We start from the raw sequence: 13,649 nt of genomic DNA on the forward strand, positions 1-13,649 counted from the left end.
AGTTCTAGCTCATCTTGGTTGTGCTAGGGAGAATCAAGGAAAGGAGGGTTTGCCCAAGCTTGGACCAGACCTTCGAGGGGATGGCAGTGCCAGGGGGCCAGCAAGGTGGGTGCAGACCCCAGAGGAAGGAAAACCTGAAGGAGGGCGAGAGTGCCTGTCCCCCGACCTGAGTGCAGCCCTCTGTGCTCTCTTCTGGCTGCCTGTCTAGCAGGCAGCCATGGAAGGTACTAGGTGACTTCTCTGTCCCTGTCCCAGAGCTGTTCCCTTATCCATCTCTGTAAGGCCAGCGCTTAGCACGGTGCCCGGGACTGAGGGACTGACTGAATCATTCATTCATTCATTCACTCTAGATGCTGTGTCCACTGGGTAATATTTTGAGATAGTCATCTCTTTAACATCCCCCCCAGCCACACACACACGAGCACACACATACATACACATGCACATACTCCACATGGAGAAGAATTTTCTGGAAACCAGGGTTTCTCAGGTCTGGGGAAAAGGGAAGAAATGACACAGTGGTCTGGACCTCCCTAAGACATGGGCCTGGCACCTGTGTCCCAGCAGTGCCACCAGCCAGGAAGAACAGACACATCTAAACAGATGGGGCCCTGGGCTACCTTGCCAAGCATTCCTGGGCTTCGAACTGGGCACAGAAGCCACAGAGCACTGCAGCCATGCAGGGTTCAGATCAGGCTGGTGGGCTCGGGGGGAAGGGGACCCAGGTTGGGTGGGCCCCTCCAAGACTTGGGGTTGCATGAGACACCAGCCCTGGAGCACCAGCTGGAGGAGGTGGCAAGGGGGGACCCCGGGAAATATTGAGACTGGTTTTCTCCACTTTAGGAGAGGGAAGTTAATGGTCAGAAATTAAGGTGCATTATAGAACAACTAAAAATGTTCTATTCTTTCCCCAGTGGAGTTTGTGAACCGAGATAAAGTCCCACTACACATCCATCACGCACCTTCTTTGAGCCAGGCCAGCCCTTGGCGCCAGGACCTGATAAACATCTAACAAGCCTGTGGAGGCCACTGCTCACCTGGGCGTGAGGACTGGCCAGGCGAGAGCTGGAGGCCCAGCTGACCGGGCGGGGCGGGATGGGGTGGGGCAGGGGGGCGAGGGAGGCTTACCCCTTCTGGGAGAACTTCATGGCTGTGTGGATGGGGCAGCCGCCGGGCCCCATGATGTTGCAGCGAGCATTGCACAGCAGGAGCACACGGACCATCTCCTGCTTCCCCAGCTGGCAGGCCAGGTGCAGCGGCGTCTGCCCTTGGTTATTGGCCTGGTTCAGGCCAGCTGAGGCATTCTTCCCTAGGAGCTGACACATGACATGGGGTGGGCAGGAGCACGGTGCTTCCCTCACACCCACCGTGACATTCTCTCTCTCTGGGGACTCAGGGGGAGGGAAGTTTGACTCCACGAGAGCACTGATAGGAACTTCAAGGGAAGCAACAGAGAGAGGAGGCTTGGAGGGAAAAAAGACACCAGCGGTGCCAGCGTTGGCTGGGGGCTGGTGTGGCATCACTATGCCATGCAGGAAAAATTTCTGAATCAAGAAACTTAGGGGCTGGCCCCGTGGCCGAGTGGTTAAGTTCGCGCGCTCCGCTGCAGGCGGCCCAGTGTTTCGTTGGTTCGAATCCTGGGCGCGGACATGGCACTGCTCATCAAGCCACGCTGAGGCAGTGTCCCACATGCCACAACTAGAAGGACCCACAACGAAGAACATACAACTATGTACTGGGGGGATTTGGGGAGAAAAAGGAAAAAAAATAAAATCTTTAAAAAAAAAAAAGAGAAACTTAACAGGAAGCTGTATCCAGGGATGGGTACTGGGGCCTTGGTGGGAGTGATTCTTGCTTCCCACTGCATACCCTCTGTCTTGCTTGAATTTTTTTGCTATGCGCAGGTAGTATGTTTTCAATTTAAAAAACTACTGGTATTAAAAAGAGAGCCAAGGGGCCGGCCCGGTGGTGCAGCGGTTAGCGTGCACGTTCTGCTTCGGCGGCCCAGGGTTCGCTGGTTTGGATCCCAGGTGTGGACATGGCACCGCTTGGCAAGCCATGCTGTGGTAGGCGTCCCACGTATAAAGTAGAGGAAGATGAGCACGGATGTTAGCTCAGGAGCAGTCTTCCTCAGCAAAAAGAGGAGGATTGGCAGATGTTAGCTCAGGGCTAATCTTCCTCAAAAAAATAAATAAATAAATAAATAAATAAATAAAATAAAATAAAAAGAGAGCCAAGAGGCTTTTATTGCCTCACTTGTGGCTGAATGCTGTCTCCATAGGCTCACTATGACCCCTGTGTACCTGTGTGACCAGCTAGGCCTATTGGCAGGGTGAGGCCACAGTGGGGAGGCTGGATTCAAGGGCCAGCCCCACCACTGACAGCTCAGTGGCCCTCCCTGGGCACATTTCTTAACTTCACTGAGCCTCGGTTTCTCTGGTGAGGAGAGGATAATGACCCCTACCCAACAAATGGTATTTTGAGAATTAACTAGAACACATATGACACTCAGTACAGGGTAGGCACAAGACAAGCATGCAATAAAGGACAGCCACAGTTGTACATGACTCTTGATAAGAGAGTGCACTTGCCCCCTGTGCACATCGAGGCAGGCTCTACGTGCCACTGCGCCAGGCACTGGGTTCTCAGTGACAGTGGAGTTCCACAACGGAAGTAGAGTTCCCTCCGCTGAGAGCACGAATCATAGATATGAATCCACATTTTGTTTTGTTTTGCTTTGAGTTCCCGTAAAAAGTTAAGCTCAGCTCCCAATGGACCATGAGCGCCTCTAGGCACGGGCTGAGATGAATTCACCCGGCCCAGGGGTCCGGCTCCCAGCAGGTGCTCAGGAAAAGCGGAACTAAATGGACGGACTGGACTGGGCCTAGAGTTTAGTTTGTTGCATTGGAGGACTTTGCCCAGGTTGTCAGAGCAAAGTGGCCCAAGGATGTCTCTCCTTGACAAGTGTGGGGAGGGAGAGGAGGGGTGCACCCTCCATGAGGGAGCTCAGGCCTCACGGACCAAGGGGGGACAGTGAGGGGCCCAGAGTGACACCTGAACCCAGTGAGGTGTCCCCAGCCCTGCTCACCTGTAGCACCTGGGAATTGTCACCCCGGACAGCATAATGGAAGGCAGTCTCTCCGCTGTTATCGGTGACGTCCATCTGGGCGTGGCAGTATTGTACCAGCTCCACCAGGATCTCCCCGTCACCCTTGCGGCAGGCCAGGTGCAGGGGGGTGCAGCCCCCCTCATTCTCCACACTATTGGCGCAGCTGTGGGTGAGGGTCGGGCAGGTGAGAGGGCATGGCACCAGGTGGGCGGGGCTCTGAGAAACCCAAGTGCAGGAGAGGGAAGGGGGCCGAGAGCGCAAGAGCATCCACGCCATGCTTGAGCTGGCGGGTTCAAACCAAGGGCTGAGTCACAATTCATTTGCATCTGATGTGATCCGTATCAGTTTTTAGTTGTTTGCACACCTGTATGAGAGATGTGCCCTAGGGTCACACCAGCCTGCAGCAGGCAGTGAGCCGACATAGAAAGGACTGCAGAAGGCGGAAATCTCACCAACCTCGGGCAGTTCACTAACCTTTCTAGGCTTCAACACCCTCATCTACACAAAAATAAAAACAATACCTGCCGTGCCTGCCCCAGGAAATGGACAGAACTGCTGTGGGATCAAACGCCACGATGTCCAAGAAGACGCCTATAAACTGGCAAGGGTAGTGAATGTTTCTGAGCTCAGGGCCTGGGAGCTGAACTGAGCTTTCAGGGCAGAGAACCAGAGGTATGGCTGCCTCCGGGCAAGAGGGCAGGCTGCAGTCCTGAGCCAGCACCGCGCCGTCACCAGGGGGCCTCCACTGATATCAGTGCTGGCGGACGGACACACAGAAGGAAGCGCTCCAGCTTCCAGAAGGGCAACCAGCTCTCTGGAAGGAGACGGCAAGGATCTGAAGCCTCTTCAGCCCTCTCCAGCTGAGCGGCCTTGCACAGGTCACACAACCTCACTGGGATGACGATCCTTCATGGGGGCGCTGGGAGGATTCAAGTGCATGGTGGATATAAAACAGCTACCACGGGCCTGGCGCCTGGGAGGCACTGCGGAAATGCTACATTTCTCCTCCTGACTGTGGTCAGCATTCCTCCGCTCTAACCTCGAGGCAAGGCCGCCCTTTCTGAAGTCAAACATTCTGGCAACTTTTGACCTTATGGAGAGGAACTGAGGCAGGACCGAGAGACTCCCCATGGCCCCACCCATCCGCACACACAGGTGCACACCCTGTCCCAATGGTCTTGTCCTCCTGCCCGTCCTGGCAAGGTCCCCCCCACCCACCTGATGACGCGGCTGTGATGGAAGCACTCTCGGATCCCCAACTCCACTGCCAAGTGGGCCACCGACCAGCTGGGGTGGCTGCGGATGAGGTCGCTCAGCTGCTGCAGGACCTCGGCGTGCAGGACTTGGCTGGAGCTCTCATAGAAGGGCGGCAACAGGGAAGAATACTGCTGGAAGTTCACCAGGGCATCGGCCTCCACCTCCAGCTGGAAGAGTCTGGAAGCCGGGATGGAGGAGGAAGACATGGAAAGGAGTCGGGCAGGACTGTCGGCCCACACCCCTGCCAGAATCAGAAGCCTTAGTGCCCATAAATGGGTCACTGCCTGCCCCTGGCTGCGACTGACCCGCTCCAGCCAGACTCCCTTCCCACCCCCCGACCCGCCCCTCACATACCTACACACATCTAAATGGAGCTGGGACTTTCCTTTTATTTGAAAAGATTTTTTCTTTCTTTTTTGTTAAATATCATCATGTGATGCTTTCATATTTTATTTTACCAAAGCCCTGTCATATATCCACTTTCTAATTTGACTGTCACATCTCAAGTCCCCAGCACCTCACACATAGTAGGAAGTAAATAAGTGTTGTTTAACTTAAATGCCCAGCAATCAAATATTATATAAATTATGGTACATTTAGGTGGTGGAATATTATGCAGCCATTAAAACGAGATGTCAAAAAAGCAGGGAAATGTTTATTTTGTAATGGTAGGTTAAAAAAGCAGGATACAGGGGCCAGCCTAGTGGCATAGGGGTTAAGTTCACATGCTCCACTTCGGTGGTCTGGGGTACATGGGTTTGGATCCCAGGCACAGACCTATGCATCACTCATCAATCCAGGTTGTGGCAGTGCCCCACATACAAAAGAAAGGAAGATTGGCATGGATGTTAGCTCAGGGCCAATCTTCCTCACCAAAAAAAAAGCAGGATACAAAGTTTGTATGATACAATCTGATCTAAACTGTGTAAACAAAAATGATTGGAAAGAACTATGTAAAAATGTGCATGGTAGTATAATAATTTAAATGTTCCTCTTTATCCATTTCTGTAGGTTCTAAATTTTCTACAATGCATCTATATAATTTTTATAATCAGGAAAAAAAAGTTTTGTTCATTTTTCAAGAGTTGTATTTGAGTCCAAGGTCTGCTATTAAGTGGCTCTGTGCCCTTGGAAAAAGCCCTTCTGTCTCTGAGCCCCATGTGAAACATGAGACTAATTGTACCTGTCCCACCTACGTCACAGAGGTGCTGTGAGGATCAGATGAGATAGCGATGTAAAAGCACTTTAAAAACTGTAACAATTACTTGTCAGTGACGGTTACTCAAAGTTCTGTCCAGGGCTTTTGACACCAGAGGTTCTGTCCCACAGTCCTCTACAAGCCCAGTGGCCACAGGGTCCAGCGGAGGCAGTGCTCAGAGTGCTGGCTCAACAGGGCCCGCCTGCTCCTTCCCAGAGAGCAGCTGCTCAGCAAACATCTACTGATGGCCTGAGCTGTGCCAGACACTGTTCTAAACAGAGGGGCAAATTCGTGAACAAAACAGACAACGGGCCCTGCTCTCCCAGAGCCTGTGTTCTACAGGGGAGATCGAGCAGCTGAGTCAGGTCAAAATCAAAATAAGCAAGTATGTTAACTAGACCACCAGACAACAAGCGCTACAGAAAAGACAAGGCAGGAAAAGAGGAAAAGGAAGGGCCACTCCTCACTCGCCGTGGCTGGTTTTGGCTTCATCTCCTCAACCTCTTAACAGTGAAGTGCTCCACATTAAATACTGCTGCTATGTCACATATAAGGACAACCGAAAACTGATCATCAGACTCGGTGTCACTGAGGCAGGAGTGACCTTGACGGGAATACTTTTGTTGGAGTGGCGGGAACCGAAGCCTGACTGGAATGGGTTTCAGCAAGAATGGGACGTGAGAAATTGGAGACCGCAAGTACAAATGATATTTTTGAGGAGTTTTGCTGTAGAGGGGGACAAATAAAGACAGCTAATGGGGAAAGAGCAATCAGGCATTTGAATGCTGATGGGAATAAACCAAAAGAAAATGGGATCTCTCTGAGGACTTCCACTTGTGTTAATGGCAGACTAGGTAACGGGAACCAGATTGCCTACTGGGGACAACCAGAAATGCTGGACAAAAGATAAAAAGCATCTGTTTGAGGCAATGGATACCTAATCAGATAGTGACAAACTGCCAGGCTGGAAGGAATCATGGAAACCCAGGGACTGAGCCTGGCATTTAGGGCTGCTGTCATTTCAGAGGCTGGAGGGATACACAGTAGCATTAACAACCTCACGGACTCAGGGGACAGGAAATGGAGGCCAGGGGTCTGCAAGGTGAGAGCCCTGGTGACCACCTCTTACTCCGGGTTGGGATCCTGAAGAACTACACCCCAGGGATAAGAGCAAGCCACAGGTACATGGACCCTTACAGGGACTGCAGCTCAGCCTCAAATAATTTCAGTTCCAGAAACTGGACTGAGGTATCCTCACTGAGAGCGTTCCCAGGTACCTGGGAGAAGCAAATACAAAGGAAACATCAAGCTAAGCTTCAAATTATTTCTACAAGCATGTTTGCAAATCCAAGGTCAAGCACATAATCCAAACTCACCAGGCACACAAGGAGGTAAGACCATATGAAAGAAAACTAACAGAAACAACATACAACAGAAACAGATCTACAAGTGGGGGGCTGCAAATATTGAAGTTATCTGACATAAACTTTAACTGTGATAATACTAAAGGGGATAAAATAGAAGATTTAGGGGCCAGCCCCGTGGCCAAGTGGTTAAGTTCATGCACTCCGCTTCAGCGGCCCAGGGTTTCGCCGGTTCGGATTCTGCCTGCGGACATGGCATCAGGCCATGCTGAGGCGGCATCCCACATGCCACAACTAGAAGGACCCACAACTAAGAATATACAAATATGTACCAGGGGGCTTTGGGGGAAAAAAAGGGAAGAAATAAAATCTTTAAAAAAAAAGATTTAGAATTTTGGCAAAGAACTTTAAACTACAAAAGAAGACAAACAGGGGTCGGCTTGTGGCGTAGTGGTTAAGTTTGGCACATTTCACTTTGGTGGCCCAGGTTCATGGGTTTGGATCCCAGGCGCAGTCCTACACCACCTGTCAGCCATGTTGTGGCAGCAACCCACATAGAAAGTGGGGGAAGATTGGCACAGATGTTAGCTCAGGGCTAATCTTCCTCAAGCATAAAAAGAGGAAGATTGGTAACCGATGTTAGCTCAGGGTTAATCTTCCTTGGGGGAAAAAAAAAGAAACAAATGGAAATTACGGAATTAAACAATACAACTCCCAAAGTTAGGAACTCCATGGCTAGGTACAGTAGCAGACTGGATACTGCTGAAGAGAAAACCAGTGAACAGAAAGATAGGTCTGAAAAGAGCAAACCGAAGAAAGCATGGAAGGACAAAGAATGGAGAGTATAGGAAAGTAGATAAGAGACATGGAATATATAATGAAAAAGCTAACATACATATAAGTGGAGGTACAAAAAACAGAATAGGAAAAGAACTGGACAGAAGCCATATTTGAAGAGTTAATGTCTCTGAACTTTCCAAAATTGATGAAAAACATTATTCTACTGATTTAAAATACCTTTGAGCCCTCCCCCTCAAAAGAAAAATAAGTAGAAATCCACACTTAGAGACCCTGTGGAAGTTTTAAAACACGGCCCTCAAATTCTCTGACATTCCTCCCACTGAGCAGTGGGAATCTGTCTCTTTACCCTATAATCTGGCTCTGTAACTGCTTTACATAGAATATGGCAGAAGCGATGCTACGCAAGTTTCTGGACTAAGGCCTTAAGAGACTGGAAGCTTCTATCTCTTTTCTCTTGGGACCCACCATCATGCCATGGGGAAGCTGAAGCAACCCATGGAGATGACTCAGCTGTGGACCCTTAGCCCTGGATGAACAGCCAACAGCCAGCACCAACTTGCCACTTATGAGTAAATCATCCTACGAGTGGATTCTGCAAACAAGCCACCCCAGGTAATGTCATGTAAAGTAGTATTGAGGCTTTCCTACTGAGCTCTGCTCAAATTGCAGATTTGTGGGCTAAATAAGCCCACAAATGTGTTTTAAGCCACTAAGTTTGGTAGTTTGTTACATAGCAATAACTGAGAATGACACATATTGGTCAACATATTATAAAACAGCAATAACTGACACATGTGCCATACTACAACTCTCGCAAACAAAATGCAAAGAGAATATATTAAAGATAGCGAGGGAAAAAAGCTATCTTCAAAGGGTAGTCGTTAGACCGACAGCTGGCTTCTCAACAATGGAAGCCAGAGGGTCAGCCTGGTAGCATAGTAGTTAAGCTGCCACACTCCACTTTGGTGGCCCAGGGTCCACAGGTTCAGATCCTGGGTGCAGACCTAGCACTGCTCATCAAGCCATGCTGTGGTAGCATCCCACATATAAAAGACAAAGGAAGATTGGCACAGATATTAGCCCAGGGACAGTCTTCCTCAAGCAAAAAGAGGAAGATTGGAAACAAATGTTAGCTCAGGGCCAATCTTCCTCACAAAAAGAAAAAAGAAAAAGAACCAATGGAAGCCAGAGATAATGGAATGATATCCTTAAAGAGCGAAAAGAAAATAAATGCCAATGAGAATTCTATACCCAGCATACTTCCCTTCAAGTATGAAGTTAAAATTAAAACATTTCATTAGTCACACAAACAAAAAAACAAAGGAGAAAGAGAGAGAGCCTTTGTCACTAGCAGACCTCAACAACAGGAAATATAAAAAGATTTTTTCAGGTAGAAGGAACCTAATTCCAGATTGATGGTCAAATACGCAGGAAAAAAAATGAAGCCCCATGAAAATGGTAAATAGGTATGTGAATCTAAATAGATATTGACAGTACAATATCTTGTTGGGTTTAAAGTAAAAATGTTACTTAAAAACAACACACGGCATAGAAGCCTGGAGGGGGGTAAACAAAGTTAAAGGGTTCTAAGACCCTTCCATTGTTCTGAAAGAGGCTAAAGTACCAATTATCCTTCAGTAAAGCCAAGGATGTGTGTTACAATCTCTAGGTTGTATCGAGAACTGTGAGGGGTTTCAGATTTTACCCTACTTGCAAACTAACAAGTTGGCCTGACACAGTTTCATGGATGCTGGCCGAAGACACAAGATTCCTGGATCAAAGACAAAGGGCAATTTATTACTCACAGCAAGAGCAGTAGCCAGAGAATCAGCATTTGTGCCAATTCCCTGGGAGCCAGTTCCCAAAGGGTGACATGAAGAGGGTCAGGTGACACCTACTCGTGTTGCATTCAAACAGAGAAACCCTGAGTGAAGGGAATTTGAGTCTTTTATATTGTCAATAAGCAAATCTATCTAAGCTCTGCTCTGGAGGAAGACAGTATCTTTATTATACGGGAGAGCAAGCAAACCTATCTTCTGCTCTAGAGGGAGACCCGAGCTCTATCTTCCAAAGCTGTATATTATACAAACATCCTTGTAAAGATAGCCTGGAACAAAGGTAGTCAGTGTCTCTGCTCGCAAGATGTACGGAAACATGAGAGACCCCTGGAGAACTGTCTCCCAACAGTTATCACTAAAAGATAATAGCAGAGTAAATAACTTCCAAGCTAAGAGAGAGGAGGAAAAAATGGAACGATAAGCAAACACTCAATAATGAGTTGCAAAAGCATGCTAAGTGAAAAAAAAGAGTCAGACTCATAAGAATACATGTTGTATAATTAAAAGGCAAGACTCCAGTGATAGAAAGAAAAGCAGCGTTTGCCAGGGCTGCGGGGGGTGCAGAGGACCCACTGTGAAGGTGCAGGAGGAAGTTTGGGGGTGACAGAAATGTCCTAGATCTTGACTGTGCAACGGTTACATGGGTGTGCACCTTCACCAAAACTCATCAAATGATACACTTGGTAAATTTTAATTTTCCATAAGTTGTATTTCAATAAAGCTAACTAAAGTGAAACAAAAAATAAAAATAAATGCAAAGAAGACAAGAAAGAAAGGAATAAAGAAAATAAAGCAAGTGGAACAAAAAAAAGAAAGCAAACAGCAAGATGGCAGATTTAAACCCAAATATATCAGAATTACATTAAATATAAACAGACTAAATGTTCCAAATAAACATAAGGAATAACAGACAGGCTAATAGAAGAAAAAGACAACCATATACTCTTTCCAAGATTAAAGATATAAGGAAATATATTACACAAATACTAATGAAAAGAAAGTTGGTGAAGCTATATTAATATTAGACAAAGTAGAATTTAAGGCAAAAAGCATTACCAGAAAAAAGAGGGATAAATCATAATGATAAGTTTCAATTCACTAGGAAAATATGATAATTATAAATTAATATGTACCTAATAATAAAGCTCCAAAATAAAAAAGTCGAACTTGACATAATTAAGAGAACTAGATAAATCCACAATCACGTGAGATATTTTAATATCCTCCACTAGTGACTTACACAACAATCAGACCGAAAGAAAATCCCTATTGGATACAGAATAATTAGTAAATTTGACCCAACAGCCATATACAAAACACCATTCCTGGGGCTGGCCTGGTGGCATAGCGGTTAAGTTTGCGCACTCCGCTTCAGCAGCCTGGGGTTCAGAGGTTCAGATGCTGGGTACGGACCTAGCACCACTTGTCAGGCCATGCTGTGGCAGCATCCCACATAAAATAGAGGAAGACTGACACAGATGTTAGCTCAGCAACAATCTTCCTCAAGCAAAAAGAGGAAGATTGGCAGTGGATGTTAGCTCAGGGCCAATATTCCTCAGCAAAAAATAAAGAAAGAAAGAAATAAAAGAGTTGACCAGAACAAATGAAGAAAAAATAAAAACAAAAAACTAATAAATGCGTTTAGCAAGGTTGCTGAATACAACATGAATATACAAAAATCAATTCCATGACTATATACAGAAACAAACAGAAAACTAAATTTTAATAAATATTTATTAAATGTAATAACATCAAAAATTTCAAACGCTAGGAATAAATCTAACAAAATATGTCTAAAACTTCTGCGCAGGGTCCGCCCAGCAGTGCAGCGGTTAAGCACTCACGTTCCACTTCGGTGGCCCGGGCTTCGCTGGTTCGGATCCCGGGTGTGGACATGGCACCGCTTGGCAAGCCATGCTGTGGAAGGCGTCCCACATAAAATAGAGGAAGATGGGCATGGATATTAGCTCAGGGCCAGTCTTCCTCAGCAAGGAGAGGAGGATTGGCAGCAGATGTTAGCTCAGGGCTAATCGTCCTCAAATAAATAAATAAATAAATAATAAAATAAAACTCCTCTGCAAAAAACTACAAAGCATTATTGAGAGAAATTAAAGAAAATCTCAAGAAACGGGAGGATCTTCTAGGTTCGTAGACTGAAGACTAAATAATATGAAGTTGTCAATTTTCACCAAACTGAGTCAATGCAATCCCAATCAAAATCTCAAGACCAAAGGTTTAATTTTTTGTTTGCTTGCTTGCTCACTTGTTTTATGTGTGGCTCTTTTTTCTGGTAAAAATGCAAAGAGCTAAGAATAGTCAAAGTGATCTTGAAGAACAAGGTGCAAAACTCGTTCTACCAGATATCCAGATCTACTATCAAGTTACACGAATTAAGACAGCATAGTATTGGTGCGAGAAAAGAAAAATAGAACAGCGACGAGAAACGCATCTATTCATAGAGGGACACCTGATTTATGACCAAGGTGGCCTTCTAGAGCAGTGGGAAAAAACGCTTTTTTTTTTTTTGAGGAAGATTAGCCCTGATCTAGCATCTGCTGCCAATCCTTCTCTTTTTGCTAAGAAAGACTGGCCCTGAGCTAACATCCGTGCCCGTCTTCCTCCACCTTATATGTAGGACGCCTGCCACAGCACAGCTTGCTAAGCAGTGCCAGGTCCACACCCGGGATCCGAACCAGCAAACCTCGGGCCGCTGAAGCAGAACGTGCGCACTTAACCGCTGCACCACCAGGCCGGCCCCATCGACAGTTTTTTAAAACTGGCGACACCAAGTATCAGAGGATGTGAAGTAAGAAGAAACCTCATTTGCTCCGGGTAGGAAAACACGTGGGCACGACCCGCTAAAGCTGAGGATCCGTAGGGCTTGACCCAGCAATTCTGCTCCTAGACAGATGCCTAACAGATATGCAGGCAGATACGCACCATGAAAACTAGATGCAACCTAGTTCCCATCAACACTAGAATGAATGAATAAAGTTGCGACGTGGTTGCCCAGTGGAACGCCACTGCACTGAAAACGAGTGGCACAGCTGCACACGAAAACGTGCAAACCTCACAGACAAAATAACGAGCAAAGCAGCCAGACACAACGGCAATTACCATAAAAGTCAAGTTGCTCGTTACGTTTCCTCGGGGGAAGGGGACAAAAAGGAGGGCTTCCAGGCTGCTGCAGAGTCCCATTCTTGACAGGACGGTGGCTGCAGAGGTATCTGCGAGAAAGCACGAAGCTGTGCTTTCCCATGTGGGTATTACACGTCACTATCTTTGAAAAGTTTAAAGAGAACAGGAGGACAGGAATGGAAGATCGCTGAATACAGGCAGTGCCTGAGGGTCAAGTGGAGGCAAGAAAGAGACTATTTTTAAAAAGAAAAAACCCCAGCACATTTGTACAGGAATGGAAAATATCTAGCAAAGAGGGGAAATTATGGAGCAAAGAGGAAAGAACTGCTGAAACGACGCCCTGAAGAGGATGAGAGATGGTGGGGACCTGGAGGGAGAACGGCCCCAGCAACTCACGTCGTGATTTGAGAGTGCAGCCCGGTGGCGTGGAGGGCTCTTCCTCCAGCCACGGCGGAGAACTGGGATTAACTGGTGCCAGGGTTTCCCCAAGCAAATGTGATGGAGAGAGGGAGCAAGAGGAGGGCAGAGAGTGTGTGCAAGCGTGTAATCACACCGATGGGCCATGGCGTTCACGCTGGGGAAGAAGTGAAGTCCAGGAAAGGGAGGGGGACTGGGAAGGTGGGAGGAGCAGCCCCGTCTGCAGGGGTAGAGGAACTGGGCATCCAGAGGACGAGAGAGGAGGAGCTGGACAGACAGGAAGCAGAGAGCGGAAAGCGGGGGGTGCTTGAAACTCGTATTTAAGGAAGAGCTGCTGTTACTGGTGATGACAAGGTCCAGGGAACGGCCACGTGGACCAGGAGGGGTCAGGCACCAAGAGCCCTGGGTGTGAGGAGGGGAACCCCATGAGTATTACCATCACCAAGAGTCAAGACAGGAGTAGTGATGGCGATGGGGAGCTCTGAGCCAGGGCGCCTATCTCTGAGGATGTGAGGAGCGCCCCATGG

At 47.5% G+C, this 13,649-nt stretch overlaps 1 protein-coding gene across 21 annotated transcripts in view; it reads right to left on the reverse strand.

Annotated features, from left to right (window-relative positions):
- PLA2G6 (phospholipase A2 group VI) overlaps positions 1–13,649 on the reverse strand; it is a 55,826-nt gene that overhangs the window by 26,955 nt on the left and 15,222 nt on the right. For all 21 annotated transcript variants that reach the window (XR_011433539.1, XM_070253973.1, XM_070253970.1 and 18 more), the window contains 3 exons: positions 4,328–4,543; positions 3,089–3,272; positions 1,129–1,316 (listed from right to left, as the gene is read on the reverse strand). Coding sequence is in view for 20 of the 21 variants with exons in the window: in XM_070253973.1 (XP_070110074.1) it covers positions 1,129–1,316; positions 3,089–3,272; positions 4,328–4,543 (588 nt within the window). In the remaining variant the exon portion in view is untranslated. The remainder of the gene's footprint in view (positions 1–1,128; positions 1,317–3,088; positions 3,273–4,327; positions 4,544–13,649) is intronic.

This window comes from Equus caballus, chromosome 28, assembly GCF_041296265.1.
Source record: "Equus caballus isolate H_3958 breed thoroughbred chromosome 28, TB-T2T, whole genome shotgun sequence".
In the NCBI taxonomy this organism is placed as follows: Eukaryota; Metazoa; Chordata; class Mammalia; order Perissodactyla; family Equidae; genus Equus; species Equus caballus.